The 21,020-nt window shown below is 53.6% G+C and overlaps 2 protein-coding genes across 2 annotated transcripts; both read left to right on the top strand.

Moving 5' to 3' along the window:
• Window positions 1-12,345: 12,345 nt before the first annotated feature.
• Window positions 12,346-14,851, top strand: Triagg1_7921 (transcriptional regulator family: Fungal Specific TF; the record flags this gene model as incomplete). The annotated part of the gene is made up of 2 exons (XM_062902710.1): window positions 12,346-13,243; window positions 13,296-14,851. 2 exons carry the CDS (start codon window positions 12,346-12,348, stop codon window positions 14,849-14,851), a joined length of 2,454 nt encoding a protein of 817 aa, XP_062753001.1.
• Window positions 14,852-20,724: 5,873 nt separating this feature from the next.
• Window positions 20,725-20,984, top strand: Triagg1_7920 (uncharacterized protein; the record flags this gene model as incomplete). Its single annotated transcript, XM_062902709.1, has 2 exons — window positions 20,725-20,914; window positions 20,959-20,984. The coding sequence occupies 2 exons, from the start codon at window positions 20,725-20,727 to the stop codon at window positions 20,982-20,984; spliced, it is 216 nt and encodes a 71-aa protein (XP_062753000.1).
• Between the last annotated feature and the right edge of the window lie 36 nt (window positions 20,985-21,020).

The following is a 21,020-nucleotide window of genomic DNA, read 5'->3' as shown; positions in this document are numbered from 1 at the left end:
ATAGAAGGGGAGAGGGGGGGGGGAAGAGAGGGAATTAGAAAAGGATGGAAGCATCGCTTGTTGTGTAGCAAATGGCTTAATGGACTCGAATCCCACTCAGCTCTTTTGACCTAACCCAGCGGAAGCGCCCGTGAGTCTTGGTTAGCTCGGCATCTCTTGTCAAGTTTATTCTCTTCGCTTCTTCATGTGAAAACAACTCCACATCGTAACGGCATGCAGATAAAGCACGATAGTAGTGGTTACTCCGTAGAAGAAGAAGAAGAGCCAGCTAGACACACACGACACGACCAGCTCGAAACACCTCGTCATAAAGGCGGTAGGTGAGTCGGAAAGCCGGCAGCTCGACACAAGCTGCCAAAGCGGAAATCCGGCGCCACCAAGAACGAGGGGGAAATGGTGAACGGCGCAAAAGGACATTGGCCTCTGCCCAGCCCAGCCTCGAGGCGACTCTCTGCGAACCGCAACCCCGCGCTCTCCCCCAATTCCGCCCTCGTACATGAGTGTTCGCGCGGGCTACTGCAGTCGTCCCAAACCTCTCGCTGGGAGGGGTGGAGCAGAGGCAAAAGTTCGCTTTCGCCTCGAGCAACGAGCGTACCTGGGTACCGAGCCCATGCTATATAGGGCATCGCGTCCTCGTCCAGCTGCGATAAGGCCTTTGCCAGGACCCTTTGACAGACCGGGACCCTGTCTGCTTTGCCATCGCCTTATTGGGGGAGAGGGGGCGCGTATCGACGATCACTACCTACTACTCGTATATTTGCCGCGGCTTAGTCGACGCCGGACTTGCAGGAATCAACGGGCCGCCCGGTAGGCTGCACGCTCAAGGGAAAAAAAAAAGGCACGCAAGAGGCGAGGCGAGGCGAGGTCCTATCACTATCACCGACGACTGCTTGAGACCCGCTGCCAAGCTGCTTGGTTCCAGGCAAGACTCTGACAACTCCCATGTGTCCCCTCCATCGTCATCGATAGTAGCTGCCGGATAGCTGCCCGTGTGTATGTACAGCATTCTTCAGGCCTCACGACTCTCTTCTCTCCTCCCAGCTGTGTGTCGTGTTTGGCGGAAAACCCCCTCCGGTTGCCACTAGCAAATAAAGGTGGAGATAAAGAACACAATGATCAGCCATCAAGCGATCGCAGGGTAAGGCAAACCAGGCATCATCCCCACAACTAGTGCAACGCATGAGGCATCGTGGATGGGCGCTCTGAGGAGCCCAGATGGACGTCGGGAGTCGTCCGAGCCAGCGATTTAGAGGGCCGGCTGGTTCCCGGAGAAGTCTACGAACAACGCCCTATCCCGATGGCCAATCTTGTGACAAGATCGAAGACTTGCCGTGCCGAACAGTAGGTGCGGTGCGACTGGATCTTGCAAAAACGATGGAGTTGGAGGAGGAGCATCAGGCCCATTCCCACCACCCTCCAAAGGCCTTCGGAAACTGCGGCTACGAATCCCACCCGCACCTGTTCCCTGTCGAGTTTTCATGCAAGGGCCCAGTTGTGGACAAGACGAGAGAAAAGAGAGAGCAGTGGCCAAGGCGTCTGTCTCACGGCAGAGCAGAGGTCCGGTGCCAGGATGGCGGAAACAACTAGGTAGTCATCCCACGCCTGCAAAGCATTCTCCTACGCGCTCGCAACTCTGTAGATTGTATACGTCAGCTAGGTGAAATGCACATCAACTGCCTCAATCCGAGAGGGACACGGGTAGGTAAGGCATGCTGCCGTTTTGACATGCAAAGGGCTTCAGACCTTCCTCAAGGGGTATTCTTCTCTGGCTGCAATGCCACCCCAGTTAGCCAGCAGCTCGAATGTAGCGTTCCAATGTCGCATAAAAGGAAATGTTACCTCAACAGCCAAGGTCCGGGGTACAGACGCAAGCCATCAACGGCTGTCGCCGCATGCCTATACCTACTAATTGCCGGGGGAGGTGAGTGAAAGTGCGGCCATGGGACGTGCCCCCTCTCATGATTTTTTTGGTTATCTCTCAGACAGAGGCATTCTATGCGAGCTATCGCTACTCCGGGGCTAGTAGTTCCTCTATCATTGAAGAGAGCGGGACTTAACGTGACGATGATAGGAGGGAATGGAACGTCAACTTGGCGAGACGATATCGGTCGATACTCTGCCAATATGCTCCATGGTGCATGCCGCGTTGATTTGCCTCGACGCTGGCTCTGTGAGGGAGCGGTAGGGATTCGGATCCGGACACCTGCGCTGCCGTGAATCAGACCTGAACCCCGGTGCTAAGTGACAAAGTAGCAATCATTGGAAGAGTTCAAAAGAGACGTAAACAAAGCAACAAATCTGACCAAGGCGAACTGTCCATGTGGGGGAAGCTGGGGGCAAACACGCAGAGCTCCGCAAACGCTCGATGCTAACCGTTTGTTACGCACTCGTCCGTATCTTTAGCCCTGGAATCTATCTTCTGCAGAATGGTCTTTAGCCTGTCCATCCAATGCAGCCGCAAACTGGAGAATGCGACGCTACATGTCCAATTGCCCATGCATAATCATTCATTTCGGAAAACTGCGTGCAAAGTGGATGTTACCAAGTTTCTGCCCGCCTTTCAGGCTCGGGGGGGCTATGTTTGTAGGCAGTGGGAATATTGGATTCTTGCCGCCGACATGACACGACTAGCAGGGCTTGGGGACTCCAGTCGTGTGCATTGCTCCGTGTCCTCGCGCTGCGCCATGTCCCGTGAACCATCATCTGTTGGCAGAGCATTGGAAGAGTTGTAAAAAAGACAACGCTGGACTGCGCGGCAAAGCATCTAGATTGCGCGTCTCTGCGGATGTGCAATGTGGTTACTCTCGGCACAACTTTTGTGCCTCATGAGTTGCTGCATGTAGTTGAATCCTGATGGCCTGGATAGGTCCGTCCTGGTAAAGTGTGCTCGACGGACGAATCTGAGCCCTCCGACCCTGCATCTGAATATGCAGGCAGATCAAAGGGTGTGCAGAGTAGCTACAAGTGGCTTAACGAGGGATGAACACCTGCATGATATGCCAGGGCCACCAAAAGGTTGTCTCAGAGGGGGGAAAGGTCAGCCACCGATGCAGCACTGGCTTGACGCTACCCATGCGCCCGTTTCCTTGCTCAAACTCCGCGTGGCAGAGGGTATCGACGGCGATATGTAGTCGGCAGCGATCAACGGGTGGCGCGTGGGCATGGGTGAGACATACATGGAGGAGGGTGACTTGTTCGCATGCAGACTTTTATGCATGCCGCCAGATGTCATCACACATTCCATGGCTATGTATAGTTGGGAGACTTCTGTATGAAGAAAATTTTCTTGTCGTGAGCCCGATGGTGGAGTGGCAACGACAAAAGCCGATGTGAGCTGCACCGGTGGCCGTCAGGCTCATCAGGCGCGCTACCGAAACCCTCGAGCATATGCAGACTCTGACATGTGCATATTGAGATCAACTCTACTGCGCCGAGACCTGATTCATCGTGGCAACCCGCTAAAGTTGGGCAGACGATTCTATACAAGTAGTACCACTACTGCGTCGTTGGCAAAAGCTTTGGCACACGATCCGGTTTTTTGAAACTGGGAACTTTTGTGGCAATGAATCTGGGTTGCACTCGAAAGACAATTCTGCCCTATTCCTCCCGCCAAGCAGAAGCAATGACGAATTGATAAAGCTCCTGTGACACATTGAAATCGAACCCCATGGGGATTCCACGTGTTGACAGGTTCACCACGTTGGTCCAACGAGAGGCGAGATGCGAGACTTGTCGGGCCGCAAATTGCTCTCGGCTGGCTCATTTACCATTCCTCGAGATGTGGGACTGCTTCCACCGAGAATGCGGTGTGCTTTTTCAGCGTAGGGAGAGCCACTGTGGACGAGAAGTCGTAAACGCAACGAATAAGCTTCTTTGTCTCGCTCTTTGAGAGCGTTGCTCGCCCGCAGTCCTCGACCTCTGATTCAGGGCCAAGGTTTTAGCAACACGGAGAGAGCCATGCATGTTCATCCCAACAACACTTGATGAATGGGACTGCGCCGGGGACTGCACTCCTTACCCCATAGCGTGCCACCTGGCGAAACTTGCCATTACGTCTCGAAAACTAGCATTCTATCAGGGTTGCCACGGGTTGATGGCCAGCCAATTGACCCGTCTTTGCGGGGAAGCATGTCAGCCGACAAGTAGGAAGCGTCTTGTCGAGTCTGGGGAACATGTCGACGGTCCATTTCGCCATCGTCCGCACAACGGCCAGGGCGGCTGCTCCCCCGCCATTACACGGCTCATCATCGGGGTGATTCTCTTAGCTGTGTGTTCCACACACGCCCTGGCAGCGGCTTTGCCTGTCCGCACGTTGAGCCCATGGGGGCGTAGACTCGAGCACCAATCAAAGGGCTGGGTTTCAACCCCGGAAAACAAGGTCCAGTTTTCAAGGCCTGTCGTTGACACTAGGATAAATCAGTCAGTCCTCCGTACATACATACAGAAATTCGTCTAAAAAGGCTCCAACAGGGCGGCTAGGAAAAGGTACGAGCCATACGAGTACTAGTACGCATCTGAAGGCACTCGCAACAAAGTGAAAGAAAAGGGTTTCCGTGACGCAGGGAATAGTCGTACGACGGATAGCTGGTAAACCCCTCCCCCTGCTGATTCTTCGGTGGCTCTAAGCATGGCGAGGCCAAGCTTGGGTGAGCTATTTTGGCCCCGATTCTGCGGCGCTGGGCAACAGGCGCCCGTCCAAGGCACGGAGTGTTGAATGGAGCCAAGAGCAGAAGTTTGGCATGATTTCGGCGGCATCCAAGGTGAAGGAGGGTGGCTATGGGGCAGCAAACACAAGAGATGTCGAAAGCATGGCTGCAACGTTGTACTCCCAGTCGGCTCTCTCCTTCAGCCAATCGGGGAGCAACGATAATCCCACGTCCCGGCTTTGGTATCAGCTGCTACAAGGTACAGTACGCTGAATGTAGGTCTATCCAGAATTGAGCATGCGCGTGTGGACAAGGCAGCCTCTCTGCCAAGCCTAGATCTAGGGATTCGTGCCTCGCTGCGATACCGAGCCTTGGCCACGCAAGATCCTCCCTACCAGGCCGGACATTGCCATTATCAGAACTCTTGTGTTTCACGTTGGGCCGCCGGGAAATGAGGGCGAGTATAGATAAGAGAAAGCCGATGTCAGCCTCATGATTTAGGCTTTCTCTCTCTCACCTCTTGCCTCTCGTAAATTATGCTGTAAGGTGGAGAGACACGTCTGCGGAATACCGCGCGGGTCATCGGGACAGAATCCAGCCGGATAATCGGTGATGTGCTGCCGTCGATTAGCCACTATCTCGTCTTCAGGCTCAAAATCGCGTTAGGAGCCATGTTTGCCCGTAGAGATCGTGATGCTATCCCTATTCCGGGACCACTCCGGCATTTGGTTCGAAACTTGAGTCGCCAAGAGTTCGATGGACGATCAAGCTTCCGCAATCTCCATTCAGCTTGACAGTTGGCCCCGGAGATGCGTCCAACAAACTTGAATTGTTGCTGGTGATGGCAAGAGACCCCGCTTGATGGCTTAGCTGTAGAAGAACTAGCCTTACCCAAGCTCAGGCACACAGTCTTAAGCCAATCGATAAGGTTAAGGCGCAAAGGGGCGGCAAGTGGGAGGATGAAGAGGAAAAGATCACCTGAGATGGCCAAACTTCGTTAATGCGGGAAGATCTCTCGGCATCAAGCGCCATTCGCCCAAAGCAGCACCACAGCTAACGCCACCATTTCCCTCGCCAAAAGAGGGCGGAGGGACTTTTGGATCACCACTGAGGCTTAGACGTTTGGGCTGGACTTCCACACAGCGTTCCTCGCATTTTCTAGCGTTCGTTTCCCCCTCGCAACCCCTGGATCCGCCGTCTCGCAAAAGACGTCTTGGTGCACGCCACGCTGTCGACAATGCGGCGTTGGCATCAGAGTGGATTCTTCAGCCAATTTGCTACTGCGTGTCTCACATCCACAATCTGGAGCTCCATGCACCAAAACAGCTCGTCACTGCAGCTCTTATCGCCTGTCACTTTGCAAACCTGATAGTTGAGATTAGAAGCGGGCTGCTAGAGAAAAGTTTTTTCTCTCCGTCTGAGTCAAGTTTTTCTTTCCTTCGCATTATTGATGTGCTCCCACCCGGCGATAACGCCATCGGTTCACGGAGTACTCCGTACAATGCGGGCAGCCGAACGTGGCTGGTCCGTTTCTCAAACCCCAAAGTTGGTGCATCTCGGTCTGAGAGCTTCCTCAGTGGACAATTCAACTCTCACCGTTACCGCTACAGAACGTATGGCTTTGACTTGTTTCCGCTGACGATGGCTTTCGTCTTTGGCTACGGTACGCAATCTTGCCGCACAAGAAGCTCGGATCCGGGACACCACGGGCCACTCGTATGTCTGTTATGGCAAAGGGCGTAGTATCCATCAATCTGCCTGGGCAATGAGGTCACAGCCTACCATCCCGTGCTGTCAGCATGCCAAGCGAGAAGGGAATGCCTGGACTTCCAGTAAAAGCAGACAAACGGTGCGATGCAACTGCAGCTTTCCTCTGGCCCACTTGCGAGTCGCCCGGGAGCTTTAGGAATCACAAGGTGGCAATGGCAGCAACATGTCTGTACGCAGTACGGTACAGTACTGTCCTCGTATCGTATGCTGTCTGGCGGATGGGGCCAAAGAGGAGCCGATGCGGCGCGCAATGCCACGGAGTAGTCCGTGCAAGTAGCTGAAATGATTTGCCGTGATGCCCGATGCGTGTGTAGCCTTTGCTGCTATCAAAACCTCACACCGAGGGAAAGATAAAAAAAGGCACGACGGAGCCAAGTAAGCAAGCAAGCGTGCAAGCGTGCAAGCATTGCGATCCTGAATTACTGGGAGTGCGGCTTTGAAACCGCCATCTCTTCCGCGATTTCTCTTGTCCTCCATCCAAGCCCCTCGTCTGTGAGTCGGGTGCATTCGCGACCTCCGTTGGACCCCTACCGTTTTTGCCTTTGACAATTGGATTTGGCACCGAGGCCAATTAACAAGAACGTGAAGGGTGAGAGTGAGAGTGAGAGTGAGAGCTGACGGAATGGGCCATGCTAGCAACACCCCAAGACCTAATGGCCACAAACAGACTTATCCAGATGCTGCCATGCCTGCATGTCTTGGAGAACAAGGGTCGATACGCGGTTTGTTTGGTGGAGCCGCTGGTGATCGACACGCCAGAGCCGCCGCCTGGTTGCCCAATCCGGTCACGCTGTCACAACTTGTCATTCTCAGGCTGGCTCCGAGCAGCTGATGAGGCAAACGGCCAAGCCCGCGTACAACGGCTATCAGGTGGAGGGAAAACCAGCAAGCTCATTGGAGTTCTGTGGCCCAACCAAAGGTGAGCGTCTTGCTGTGACGGGAATACTAACCCACAGTAACGATTGCAGGGAAGCTCGCCGTTGCGCATTCTCCAATCAGGTCGTCTTAGCAATGTCCACAGATTCGCTGTAACAAAGTGCTAGCACCAAAACTCCCCTGGCCCGCCACAGCCTCCGTGCGTGTGTGGGAAGAGGGCGCAGAGATTTCTCCGAGCTGCCGGCGATTTTGCAAAAGAGGGTTTAGACAACGGATGTCGAGCGGCTAGCAAACTAGGTTCGCAAAGCCAAGGAATAGAGTGCAACGGAAAAGAAAAGGGGAAACCAGTTGAAAACAAACAGCCAACTAAGAATAACTGGCGCCAAAGCCATCGAATGCTCCCAAACATGTATGCTGTTTCCACAGCCCTTTTCGACCTTCGGTGTCTCGCGTGGCCTTTGCATTGACATACAGACCAGGGGGAAATGAACAGCCAATACTTGGGCGTAACAACGCGGCATGTTTCCAGAAGAGCGAATCACGTTGGTGGCAGCAAGACAGGGCATATGTGCATCAGTAGGCAATCTGAAGAGGTTGTTGTAAAACCCATGAACCCTGCCTTGCTCGACACACGCCGCCTCTCGCCAACAACTGTTGCCTGCTATTACCTGCACTTGGAGCTCCATACATGATGCGTTGAACCTTGATGAGGCCGGGCCTCCAACGCAGTGAGACGCTGAATCAGGCCAGGTCAGGTCAGCGACAAGACAATTCTGCGCGGTAAATTGAGGCAATAGAATGCATGCGTCTGCTGATAAGGTTGCGGCTGTTCTGATACCAGACACGCAACAGCGGCTCAGCAAGGGCCCCGGACCGGTGTAACAATTGCCTCGCTGTAGCGTCCGTCCACAGCACTGGACCGAGACGGAAAAGCGAATACGTACTCCGTACTTCGTGCCTCTCGTTCGTACCTCACTAAGAGATTCAACCCCTGGAGCGTAGTGGGGGAGGGGTGCAGTGCCCTCCGCAGATACTTGGCCCAGCTTACGGAGGCGGCGCTCCGTTTTCTCGTGCCAAACGGCCCCTCGGACGGGACGGAGCAACTTGGGAGCACAAAATTCACACATGACTCCAGTACCTGATTCAGTACAGCAGCAGGTAAGATTAGTATTCACCTCAATCAGCCATTCTCCAAGGCGAGAACACATGTACCAGAAACATTCCATGTTCGGAGACATGGAATCTGCAGCCTGTGGCTGCGACCATCTCAGCCGGTTTGGTCACCATTGGTCGATGCAGCATGAGATCAGATGATGCCACCTGGCTGATGCGTCGCGGACGACAGTCCTCACTGTGTGCTGAGAGTTTGCGGTCTCGACCAATGGCATGTTGTACCGCCCTTCTGCTCCGTTCTGACACCGTCTCGGGCGTTGGAGACGGTCCTTCATCTTATCGCACCGCTCCACTCGGCATCGAGCGATTACCGTTGCCGTGATGGCTCCTACAAGCTCCGTCCAGGCTAGTCAGTCGTCGCCACCACAGCGAGCCCTCCAGAGGAACTCACACGTGCGCACCAGATGGGCGATCTGCGGTCCAGGTCATGGGAGAGCTGGCCGGAGCCCTCTGAGACATGCATAGATTAGCTGATCTTCAAGCCGGTTATCTAGCGATGCTCTGTTGATCTCTGCCACGACCATTTGATGGGGAAAATGCAAATCCTGATGCCAGCCCTAGGTTAGGTGGTCTTCGCTAGATGGATGATGTAAGTGCAGTTGGGGGGATGACTTTGGGTAGCGTTTTTGGTTTCAGAAGGGAAAGGCGCATGGACGTCTTGGCGTGGGCAAGTGCAAGTGGGCGAGCGCCTGCACAGGCGGGCAAATGCAGTGCCGTCCGGAGTAGGGAGTACCTGGCATGCAAGTACCGGTCGTCGACAGTGCTGCCTGGGAATACCAGATAGGTACTGAGCAGCAAAGTCCTCCATACCTGCAAGCAGCGGACAGTGGGCAGGTGGCGGCGGCGGCAAGAGCTAAACGCGGACACCAGGGCAAGCGCAGCGCTTCTCACGAACTTACTTGTACTTGGACTCACCTCGACGGCGAGCTTCTCAGACAACTGACAACAACGGCGCGGGGATCGACAATACAGCGCCTTAGCCGGCGGACTAACGTAAGTAGAGTCGGCAGAATTCAGTTGGCAGAGCAGCAGATGCCATCAATGGCTTCTCCCGCATCGTCTCTGCTCGAACCAACAGCAAGATGCTAGCCTCTGCCACTTGTGCTAGTTCGCCTGGCGACAGGGTCATCCGGCGCTCGCGGTTGGTGGCTTTTTCCAAAACGGCCCTCCTCCATACCGAGCGTCGCACCTACAGTGCTCATCTCCTCCGTTTTGTATGGGCTCCGTCCTGCGCGGCTCCCGACAAATTGGTTACCCGCTCTTGGCCCTGACAATCAGCTACGAGTGCTGTACTCGTACTTGTGTCCGTACTTGGATCACAGCTCCGGCTCCTGAGTGGTGGTGTTGTGTTTTCGCGTGAGATGCCCCTTTCACCGCCGAGCTGGCCATGATTTGGGGGCAAGAGGATGACTGACGCAGCAAAAACGGGAGTTTTACGAGATAGAGGGGCACCTCTTCGTGTGCCGATGCAAAAAATTTCCCGGCATTCGGACGAAATTCCCACGACACACACCTTGCTCACCCACTAACCCATCACGCAACAAACTGGTCAGACCAACAAGTACGGCCCGCATCCGCTCCCCGCAAGACAACAGCTCAGTCGGTCAGTCAGTCAGACAGTCAGAAAGACGGGTTGGTTGTTTCTGACGCGGATGCTATGGAGAGAGGTCTGCGTGCGAGGGCGACCGTCTGCATGGCCTGCTCACATGCGTTGGTGGTGGGTGCGTCCTACTATAAGTCGCACTTTGGTCATTTGCGTCACTCGTTGACGTCTCACGATACCCCCTCTCCGGAGCATCGAGTACCAGTGGCTTGACAATGCCGTTCTTCGAGGGGTAATCAATGCCATTCCAGAGGTGCTCGTAGTCGAGGGACTCGGTGACTTGAACACTTCCGCCGGCTCTGCCTCGACACAGAGGGGAATGGAATCTGATAACGGCATATGGACCACCCGAGATTACTGACTATGCACGCCAGCGAGTAGTGGATGGCATCTCACCGGCTTTCCCAAGCATATGCCGGACCTACAAGCACTTGATCACTTATTTTCTCACTCATTTTTTAACCTCTTGATATCACCCGCCCCCCCCATCAAATGATGGGTACTGGTCCAGCATCCAGCACTCAGGCACCATATGCTAACATGCGGCGGCCGACTCCGAAGGCAAGATACACCGTACTACTACCAGTGCTGCCCAGTAGCCATGGCAGGGCGAAGCAGAGCATTGGAGTCACAGTACAAGGCTTCTCTGCGTACCAGCGTAGAACGCCGGCACCGAGTGGGTTCTCGGTGGGTTTTGCAAAAGGACCTGTGCAATTGGAGCCACAGCAGCGCTAGACACCAAATGGTAGCCGCTTCCGGGACCTCTTAGCGCCTCATTGCTCCGGAGCCAGAACATGTCTCGTCCCAGCATTGTAGGCCAGACCTGGTTGATTCACGGACTCAAGGACGCTGTCCAATTTCATCCCGTCTCAGTCAAGAGCGGCTTCGGAAGAGTAGGTCCGTTTAAACTATCTACTGTGTTTGCTCCGTCCAAAGACACGCCGTTGGCTTGCAAGCTAAGCGTTGTCTCCTCCGTGCTTCATATCCTCGGTTGCTGGTGAGTGCTGTGGACCTGAGAAATGAAGCTGGAAGAGTGTTTCGCCGGCTTCTTTGCCGGCCACGGCGTGACCGAGAGGGACAGAGGGAGAAACATATGATCGGAGGTTTCATCTTGCATCCAAAAATAAAGAGAAGGAAACGTTTCGCTCGCTCTTACACACAAACGTGCATGGCCGTCAGTTTCAACCCGTTCTTCATCCTCAGGACTGCTAGCAAGTTATGCTGGCCCAGAAGCTACAGGAAGGGGGGGTGGTCTGCGCACAAGAGCGCATCCAAAGGCACTGTCCATGTGCTAATACCGGCCCATGCATTGATTTTAGGTATCATCTCTGCATCTTCGCTGGCGTCTGTGTCTTGGAGCGGAGCTGGGTACAAGTGTCTGCCCGCCTCATATCCAAAAGCTCACGCCACACACCCTCCCCAATCGACGACCCCCATCTAAGCATACCCCGGCCTGCCCTGATGACAAGGGACCAGCATCAAAGACAGAACGGCCCTAATCGGCCCCCCCTGTTTCCCCATCATGCAGCACATGCCTTATTACCCACCTGTCTGCGGCTCTCACTTGGGGCCCCTGTCACTGCAAAGTCCTGGGGGCCAGTCTGCCAGAGGGGCCGACCGAGGACTGTCTTTTCTGCACCCCCCCCCTCCCCCCCCCCCTTGAAGAGAGAATCCCGGCCCTAAGCTAGGCTCTCTTCATGTGCCAGTCCCGCTGATCTCCTCTTTCCAGGGCTGCTGCTCTTACTGCAGAGTACGGGGGATTCATATCCAGATAGCCCACACCATGAAAGCACTTGCAAGTCGCCCCTTGCTCACGATCCATGGCTCAAGCGTCCCGGCTACCATTGCCTTTGCCGCTACTGTAAAGTGCCATCCTGGACTTGGTTTTGTGTGAGCCATTCCATATCAGCCGGATCCACGACTGCTCCGATTCACACCACACAGATTCCGTCCTTCTCATACATACATAACCCTCATCATGCCCGTTCCCATCTCAGGATTCTTGCTCTCAGCACAACTTGCTTCATTGGCATAATCGACTCTTTACGCCTACTTATCTCTCCTTTCAACTATCCTTTATCCTCTCTTGTCTTCCACCGCAATTAGCCTTGATATAAACAATACTCCCTCCACGTCTAAGCTGAGACTTGAAGAGCATCTTGACTTTAAACCTATACCTGAATTTTTTTTCTCCCTCCTCTTTTCTTTTTCCTCCAAGGAAAAAGACACACAAATTCTTATCTCTCTATACCAATACTCAACCCCTTCTCTATCATCATGACTGCTCCGTTATCCCAACCTACTGTGGCTGTAGTTGCCAAGGACGCCGCCACCATCCGCAAGCGCAGAAGACGTGCCCCCGCTGGTGGTGCCGCGGACGACTGCTTCACATGCTCTAAGCGCAATGTCAAATGCGACCGCCGCCGACCCTACTGCTCTCAATGCCTCGAGATCGGCAACGAATGCTCCGGCTACAAGACACAGTTGACCTGGGGCGTCGGTGTTGCAAGCCGCGGCAAGCTTCGCGGACTGTCTTTGCCCATTGCAAAGGCACCTCCGGTCACTCGTGAGCCGAAGAAGTCGCCTGTCTCGCGGGCAAGGGCCCAATCGAGCGCCGCTGCTCTTTCGACAAAATTGGCCCGAAGTCCCATCGACATTCCTTCAACAACACACACGGCTTCGACGCCGAGCACGCCAGCATACCAAGTTCCCGCGTACGACTACCTCTCCATCTCACACCACGGCCACACCCAGTCAATGTCACAGAGCAGCTGGGGCAGTGTTGGATATTCTCCTGGTCTTGTGCACTCGCCCGATGGAACACCGAGATATGCTAGATTTCCTCTGCATCTCAGCACCGATGCGCTCTCTTCCTCGTGCGAATCGGTTGGCAGCGAGGTAGACTATCTTTCTCCTCTGAGCCAATCATATGCTCGCGAGGAGATCCCCTTCAGCCATAGCCCGACCGTCATGTATGAAGGATATCCTACTCAGCATAGCTCCCCCATTGCGCAAAGCCCCCCCACCGTGTTGGTTCTTGACCACTGCCGCGCCCCTACTTCTTATCCAGGGCTGGTCTATGCCCCCTCAGAGACTCATCCTGCCCTCGCTCACCACATGGATCCTTTTGAGTCGCACCTTGGCCACAAACTTATGCGGGGTTGTGAAAGCCTCAGTGAGCATCACATGGCGCCCTGCCCGGCCTACCCCTTCTAATAAGCGAGCAGGTGTTCCTGAAGTCGATGCCGGCGGTGGCTCCACTCCACGAATTGCACGAAAAGCTTTACCACCGCCTAGACGTCACAGCAGTGGCCAGGTGCAATGGTTTGGACAAGCTGGCGCCAAGACGGATCTGTTGGCCAAGATGCCGTTTTTTATGGATTACTTCAAGATTACCATGGCCCCGTCTATGGTCTTCATAGATGGCCCTCACAACCCTTTCAGAGAGCACGTCCTACGCTTGGCAGTGCATAACCCGAGCGTGCAGCACGCCATCTGTGCCCTGTCAGCCTGCAATCTGCGAATGAAGAGGAGATTGAGCTTGGGACACGGGACAACTGAGTTGTTAGCAACTCTAATGGCGGAGAAACAGGCCTCCGAGACCACCTCGGGCACAGAGATGGAAGACAAATCACTTTCCGAAGAGATACAACATCGCAATCTTGCAGTACACCTTTTGAATCGACAGCTTGGCGATCCAGTGAAGTCGTGCCATGATTCGGCGCTTGCAACAATCCTCCTCCTGTGTCATTACCGAATGGTCGAATCTGGTATTGCAAAATTCCATACGCAGTTTGCAGGCGTTCGCAAGATTCTAGCCATGAGGAAATCTAGAGACTCAAACCCGTCTAAGGATTCTTCATGGATGGAGACTCTATTTACCTACTTTGATGCTATTTCGGCCAGCATCAACGAGCGGGAAGCGCAGCTAGCTCCCGGCTTTGAGGGTGTCTCTCCAGACGTACAGAACCTACCTAGTGGGTCTGAAAACATGATTGGATGTGATCGGAACCTCTTCAAGACGATTGGCAAATTAGGTCGCCTGAATCTCTTATCCCAGCATCGACCTGTGCAAGGCATGAGCGAGGCGGTAGAACCCCAGCAAGAAGATTGCGCGGGCAAGGAATCAAAATCGCCTCCACGATTTGACGGAAATGGTTTTGGTACAAAGCTCGACGACGACGAGATGCTCGCCAATGCGATGTACTCTTCGGTATCCTTTGACGAGCGGCAATATGTCTTTTGGACAGAGTGGAAGGCTGCACGGCAAGAGCTTCAAGACTGGCAGTTTGACGCTTCCTCGGTGGCCATGTCACTACCTGGCTCACCTACCACAGGTCAGCTGCGCGATTTGGGAGCTGTCTCTGAGGCATTTCGATATGCCGCCCTGCTCTACTCCGAGCGGCTAGCAAACCCACATGGTCCATCTACACACAGCAACTTCCAGAACCTGGTTAGTCAGGTTGTGCATCACGCAACAAGCCTAGAGACCAGTAGTGCGGCAGAAAAGTTCCTACTATGGCCCCTGTTCGTGGCTGGGTCGGAATGCATCGTGGAGTCACAACAAACCATCATACGGGACAAGTGTCGTGGCATCATGGGTCGATCCGGCTACATGAACAACCTAGCAGCTCTTGGTGTGCTAGAGAAGCTGTGGTCAGGAGAGATCAAGAGCGAGGCAAAGCTTCACTACTACAACGCTATGGGGACTGGCAGAGGTCCCTTCAACTGGACCAAGTGTCTCGGCGGGCCAGGCGCCGGGGTTGAGTGGATCATGTTCTAATTGCTTGACTCTCTATCTGAACATACGATTCATACGAGTAATACCTCATATGTTATCGCGGGGGAAAATGGTGATATAAAAAAAAAACTTGCTTCCTGTTTCGATTGTACATATTTTGCACGTGGCTTATTCGCCACGTTTCCTCCCCCTGTTTATGGTTTTTTTTTGGGTCTTTCTTTCTTTTGTCAATCAGTCGGCTTGTATGTTATTACATGATGAACAAAAAACGATGGGCATAACTTGTACAATAGCTTACTGTCCCTTAAGGACATCTATGATGGGCGGAAATGTCTGCATATATTGAATTCCTCTTTGGAGATTTACTCTTGAGTTAGTTTGCATTAGCTAGCGGGTATGAATATCTTGGTACGAATATCTTGGCACGAGTTTGGTTTATAAAAAATGAATTTTGAGTCTTGAAAACCACTACAACAAGCATATAGCAACAAAAGTGACGTGCATGAGAGAGAACCAGTTGTCACTGAGTGGGCTGGCACTGAACCTCCCGTTTGATCATGACTGCACGTACAACTTGATTTGGCACTGGTACGATGCGATACGATACGATGGGCACATGTACGATGATATCGAACTGATTGGGGTGATGCTAGCTCTCGGCGATGCCGGTTTCAAATGTTTAAAGAAAAGCCCCTCTACGAGTACGCAGGCGGGTGGAAGCGGACCGACTACACGAAGCCTTCCGTGTGTCCATTCGCTCCAATGGAGGATGGAGAATGGAGAATGGAGGCACAAGAACCTAAACTGCAAGGCACCAGGAACCAGGCACATGAGATGGCTAGTATAGTAGAAAGGTAGTACGAAAATAGACCTGGCAGGAAGCAGTAGCACCGTACAAAGCTAGTATGGAACGGTGAATATCGTACCTGGGCTGGTACAAAAAAGTACGGAGTATATTGCTTGGTCTGGCGGAGGGGGGGCGTGCGGTTGACCAAAAGTTCAAAAGCAGTTTTGCCCGGGACCCGAGAAGGGAAGGGGGAATATCGAAAGAGGCAATGAGATGATGACAAGGAGGGTGGCCTTTTTGCTCTCTGGCGCGCCACCATCTCGCGGCGGGATTTTGAGATTGAGAGTGCTTGGGAAGGGTAAGGCGTTGGTTCGCGTGTGTGTGGTGTAAGATAAAATCGAGATGCGGCAGCGCCTTTTTCTTCCCTCTTTGGCTTTCCCTTCCCTGTCTTGAGCGTTTTTTGTTATTTTTAGTGGGAACGGGACAGATTCGGCAGATGGGTTTTCGAGTAAGCGGAATAATTTCGAAGTTGAAGGGACGGATGACTACGGGTCATATGGAGGAATTATAAATATGGAATGGCGTAGACGGGAAGCCTGTCCCTTTGGATGGGGGCCCCCTTGCGAAGGAAGGGAAAATAAAAAAAAAGGTGAGAGCTAGTTGCGAAGAGGCGTGGGCTAGAGTGCATGGGATGCCGGTGATGGAGGAGGTGAGATTTTCAGGGTCCATGAACGTGTTTACCTTTTCATTGGCCCCTTCTCGTCTCTTTGGCTCTAGCTGATATGCGCATCCCCATCCTATTTCGATCAGCGTCTAGATTTGGAGGGGGGAGGGGTGGGTTGGACAGAGGAAATGGGTGGTTTCATGGCAGCTTGTTGGTGTTGCGCTTCCCCAGCATCATAAGATGGGCGGAGCGATGATCTTCCGTATGCAAGAATTAAGCAGCGGGCGACGGTGAGAGCGAAGATTACATGTATGCAGAGAGCGTGAGAAAGGTGCCGCGTCGCTTTCATTAATCGGCGGACACTCGTCCGACGACATGCCTCGGGAGAGTAACAAGCGAGAGAATGCTGAAAATATCATGTATGACAGGCCGGTCAAAGTACTGCCGCTGACTCGGATGACCGGTCCTGGCTGACGGGTTTTCCTATTTCATACTCCGTACAATTTCCTCTGCCTTCTTTTCTTTATCTAGGCGCTCCGTTTTGCTGCATGATATTTGAGTGATATAAGAGACCTGGCCTGTTCATGATTCAAGCATCATGATGCTGTAACCGCCGTGAAGAGGGAATCTCCCCATGGGCTAACTCTGCGTAGCTAGGACTGGGTTTCAACGGCTCAAGTATGTCATCGGGCAATGACACCCTGATGGACATTTTTTGCATAGCCAGGGGGGGCTGGACCTTGATGAGCAAGGACGGCGGACATGACACAGAATCCAAAGGCATGACAGAAACAAAAAAAAAAACTCCGGTTCTTTGAAGCACCGTTCTTGGCTGCCTGCGCTTATTGGCTGAGTCGGATTAGGCGGGAATGGCAGACAAGGTGATGACGGCCCTAGGAGATATCAGATCAGAGCGTAAGCACAGAGATTGCAGTGGCCTGAGCGTGAGGCTTGTTTGTGGAGGCAGCTCTACTGAGGAGACCGAGCAGGGGGAATTGGGATTTGTAACGGATTCTAAAGGTTTATGCGATGAATGGATATACCTACTTACATGGTATGTTTGGCTATAGGACTTTCGCATCGGCCCCCTTCTTTGGGAATCATCTGTTGTTACATGAGATGTCGCACGCGAGGCAACCCAAGAACTTGGCAAGTGTTATAAATGATTAGTATCTAGTAGTAGACAATCATATATCCTTAGTGTGAAGCTTTTCGTGCCATTATCAAGCTTATCTGACCGCTGGGTATTGATCCCAGAAGGGGAAACGTATACGAGTACATGCAGTACTGCTAAAGGACGATTCGCCATACACAGTAATCACCACGCGGATTCGGCGCCTGTGATTGGTGCATTGCTGAGGGCCGCTGGAGTGGAATGACAAGGGGTACTATAGTGATGACGAAAAAGATACGCAGCAGAACGGAGCCGTACGGAGCAGAGTGAGAGAGAGCGAGCGAGAGCGATGGACCGTTGAAGTTGGTCCTGTGTAGTGCTCGTACAGCCGCGCATTGAGCACGTAGGCACTAGTCATGTAGTTGAACAGGTGAACATTGTGTGGGCCGTTGGGAATCATCCGGCACTTCCACCGGGATCTCACCCAGGAGATGGAGAAGGGCGGCCGTCATTGGCGCTACACCTTCAAATGCCGTGGACATTGATGGACGGTGAAGAGGGGGAGCAACGCCATCAAGTGATTCGCCTGAGGGACGAGGCTAGCTGGCCCAGCTCCTGAGCTCTGTCCCAAGTGAGGCTAAGCAGAGACCGCGTTAACTAACCTGTCCTGACCGACTCCTTTTTCCGCGAGGCGGGGAAAAGTTTCCAATCAATTACGAATACAGCCGACCCAGCGGCTCTTTGGATCGCCGACCTGATCCATTCTCCTTCCGTGCCGCGTTTCTTCTTCTCTTTCGCGTTGGCCTCGTTTGAGCCTAATGCATGCAGAGATGGAGCCTCAAAGTAAGCATATAGGGCCACTGAATCGGACGCTCCGTGCGCTGCTCCATCCGCGACACTAGAGATTGCCAGTTTGGAGCGAGGGCGTCGAGTCCGGTCGACAGAAGGGCCAACGTGATATCTGGCGAATCGCGTGATGGAGCCTCTAGAGACGCCTAGTTTCGGTCGTCGACAGAGCTGGCGCGGTGAGCGGAGACTGCGGGAGGCTTTTGGTGTCTCAAGCTGGCTGAAGAGAATCTAACGACGGAGACGGGGACAAGACGGAGACGGTGGGGGGAGGGACAGGACGAAAGTAGAGACTCCCAGTGCCAGGGGAACGGGATGGGATGTGGTGGAGGGGCTTGGGGAGAGTGTGAGATTGAGCATCAATGCTGTGTGTCGAATGTTTTTTTCATTCGAGGTGTACGGAGTACCTTACGTGTACGAGTACCATCGGAGGCGCAGATGTTCCGGAGTGTGACGTTGCCTCTCTCCGTGCCTCCTTCTCTCCTCCTCATCTCATCACATCCCATCTTCCCCTCCTCTTTGATTAGCAGCAGATGCACGTTGAAGCCATCGTCGAAGAGGAAACGCCACGGCAACGACGGGTAAATGGAGGTGCATCGCCCATGTGCCATACCTGTCCATATCCGTCAACACCACCACAAGAGGCACAAGCGCAGGCTCAGGCTCAGGCACAGGCACGCGGCGCTAAAGAAACTCCCATATCCGTCAGCCCACAGCAGCTAGCACTAGCACATAGCAGATGGATCACATCTGGGCTAATTCGAGACCTGGAGCAAGGCAATGAATGTCGGCCGACTGGTTGATTAGGCGCCAACACTCATCCAGCATCTGGCAAAGCCTGTATCCGGTATCCGCTATCATATACTCGCAGGTACTATAACGTACTGACTATGTAACCACCAGGTCGGGTCCTTTGATATTTTGCAAACAGCATTCCGCGGTCCGACCCATGTACTCGTACTGCTTTACCTAGGTAGGCTTTACCCAGGTTTGCCGGGCACCTGCACTCGAGCTGCGGCTGCGGCGGCGGCGGCTCTTTACACTATGAGTACGAGGGCTCTGGGCTCGCAAGACATTTTCTCCGGTCATATTTGATACTCTATGTGCAGTTCCTCGGCTGCGTATCGCTTGCCTTACAGGCACTCCTGGCACATGCGTGCATCCCAGAGCTGGCACAGCAAATCTGTCCGGGGCAACAAACTCCGTCCCTGTGTCTCGCCAAGGGGATGGGGAGAGAGGGGTTGTCCACGAGCATGGGGCTCTAGTTGGCTCTGGCCTGTCCTGCAAGGCCCCTGGACAACTGGAACCTGCATGATCGCAAAGCCAAAGCCCTGTCGGCTACCCAGGACGAGTATCGCATAGTGGTACGGAGCAATAGTAGCACTACTGCTACTGCACGGTTGGAGTGCTATCTCAAAGGGCGAGACATGGGTAGAGCAGACGGGGAGGCATCAAAACGCCGTGGCCGAGCACAGCAGCCATCGATGGCTTCTTCCAGCTCCAGGCCCCTCCCTGACGCAAACTGACCAGTTCTGACAGAGCTCCACGGGCTAGCCTGCTTGTGGTGTTTAGCAACGGCCGGGCTGCGGCGGATCTGCAGATTCCACCAGTGTCCCTGCCCCACGGCATGGATGGACTTTGGGGGAAGAAGTAGGGGGCGTGAATCTACGACCGTTGCTAGCAGTGCCTTTACCGGTGCTGCTGCGGCCAGTCAGAGCAAGCTCCCTCGTCTCAAGGCCTGGCTTCACGAGGCTATGCCCCAAGTGGCACGGCGTGCTGTCGACTGTCGTACTGTCGGCCTGTAATACTGGATTGTCTTTTGCGACTGAATTCCATACATCGAGGACTTGATGATCCAAGTGCTGCGTTTCCCTTGTTCATTATTCATCATACGGTCCTCACGGCGAGAACACAGATGTAGAGGGCGCGAGCATGGTTCGGCTTACACGACCTCCGAAACCGCAGCTCAGCGTTTTTTGGGGGGACCTCGGCCGGGGATTCGAATCCTAAATATAGGTCCGGATTGCTCCCCCATACTTTTGACGTCATTTACGCGACGGCAACAAGAGGGTGATGAAAGAAATCAAAGTCAAATACTACTGCGGGAAGTATGCCTGTCCAGCATGCAGCCATGCCTACCAGTTTGCTGCGATACTACCTAAGACACAATTTATGTACTCCGCAAAAGCCATGGGTTCATGAATTTGATCCCATCTCAAGACGTACGGGTAATTGCTCTATTTTTACCAAAGTAGTAGCTGATGCGGCTGTGTACTTGCGAAGATGACACGCGCTGGCCCCCATTCGAAGTGTGCGCGTCTATTGACGGAATAAACGACTTCCATCGGCCTTCGCAGAGCCTTCTTTCCATCAGCGAGTGCGAGTCAGCCAATCAATTGCTTGATCCTGCCGGCAAGTCAGGTCAATCAATTGAGAAGACCGGTAAATCAATTTATCGATCAGCCATCTCGCTACTGCCGCAAATCCTTTGCACTCCATCAATCATGACAGATGGAGTCGCCATGTCCAAGGGCAAGGCTGTGGACAGGGACATGGACATGGACATGGACAAGGTCAAGGTCATGGCCAAGGTCATGGTGGCTACGTGGGAGAATGGGGGCCATGCTCTTCTCTCCCCGTCTCACTCACAGACGCATCCCGATAGCCCCAAGGGACCCCTGATGAAGATAACCTGTACGAGTACGAGGTATGTAGGGTAAGTGGCCCCGGTGGATTAGGTATTGACCAGGGGTTTACGATCTAAGAGTTTTAGTCCACCAGAGAATACATTAAAAATCTC

This window comes from Trichoderma aggressivum (assembly GCF_033847375.1).
Source record: "Trichoderma aggressivum f. europaeum strain CBS 100526 chromosome Unknown scaffold_037, whole genome shotgun sequence".
In the NCBI taxonomy this organism is placed as follows: domain Eukaryota; kingdom Fungi; phylum Ascomycota; class Sordariomycetes; order Hypocreales; family Hypocreaceae; genus Trichoderma; species Trichoderma aggressivum.
The sequence above is the reverse complement of the archived record's forward strand: the minus strand, read 5'-3'. Positions and strand labels throughout refer to the sequence as shown.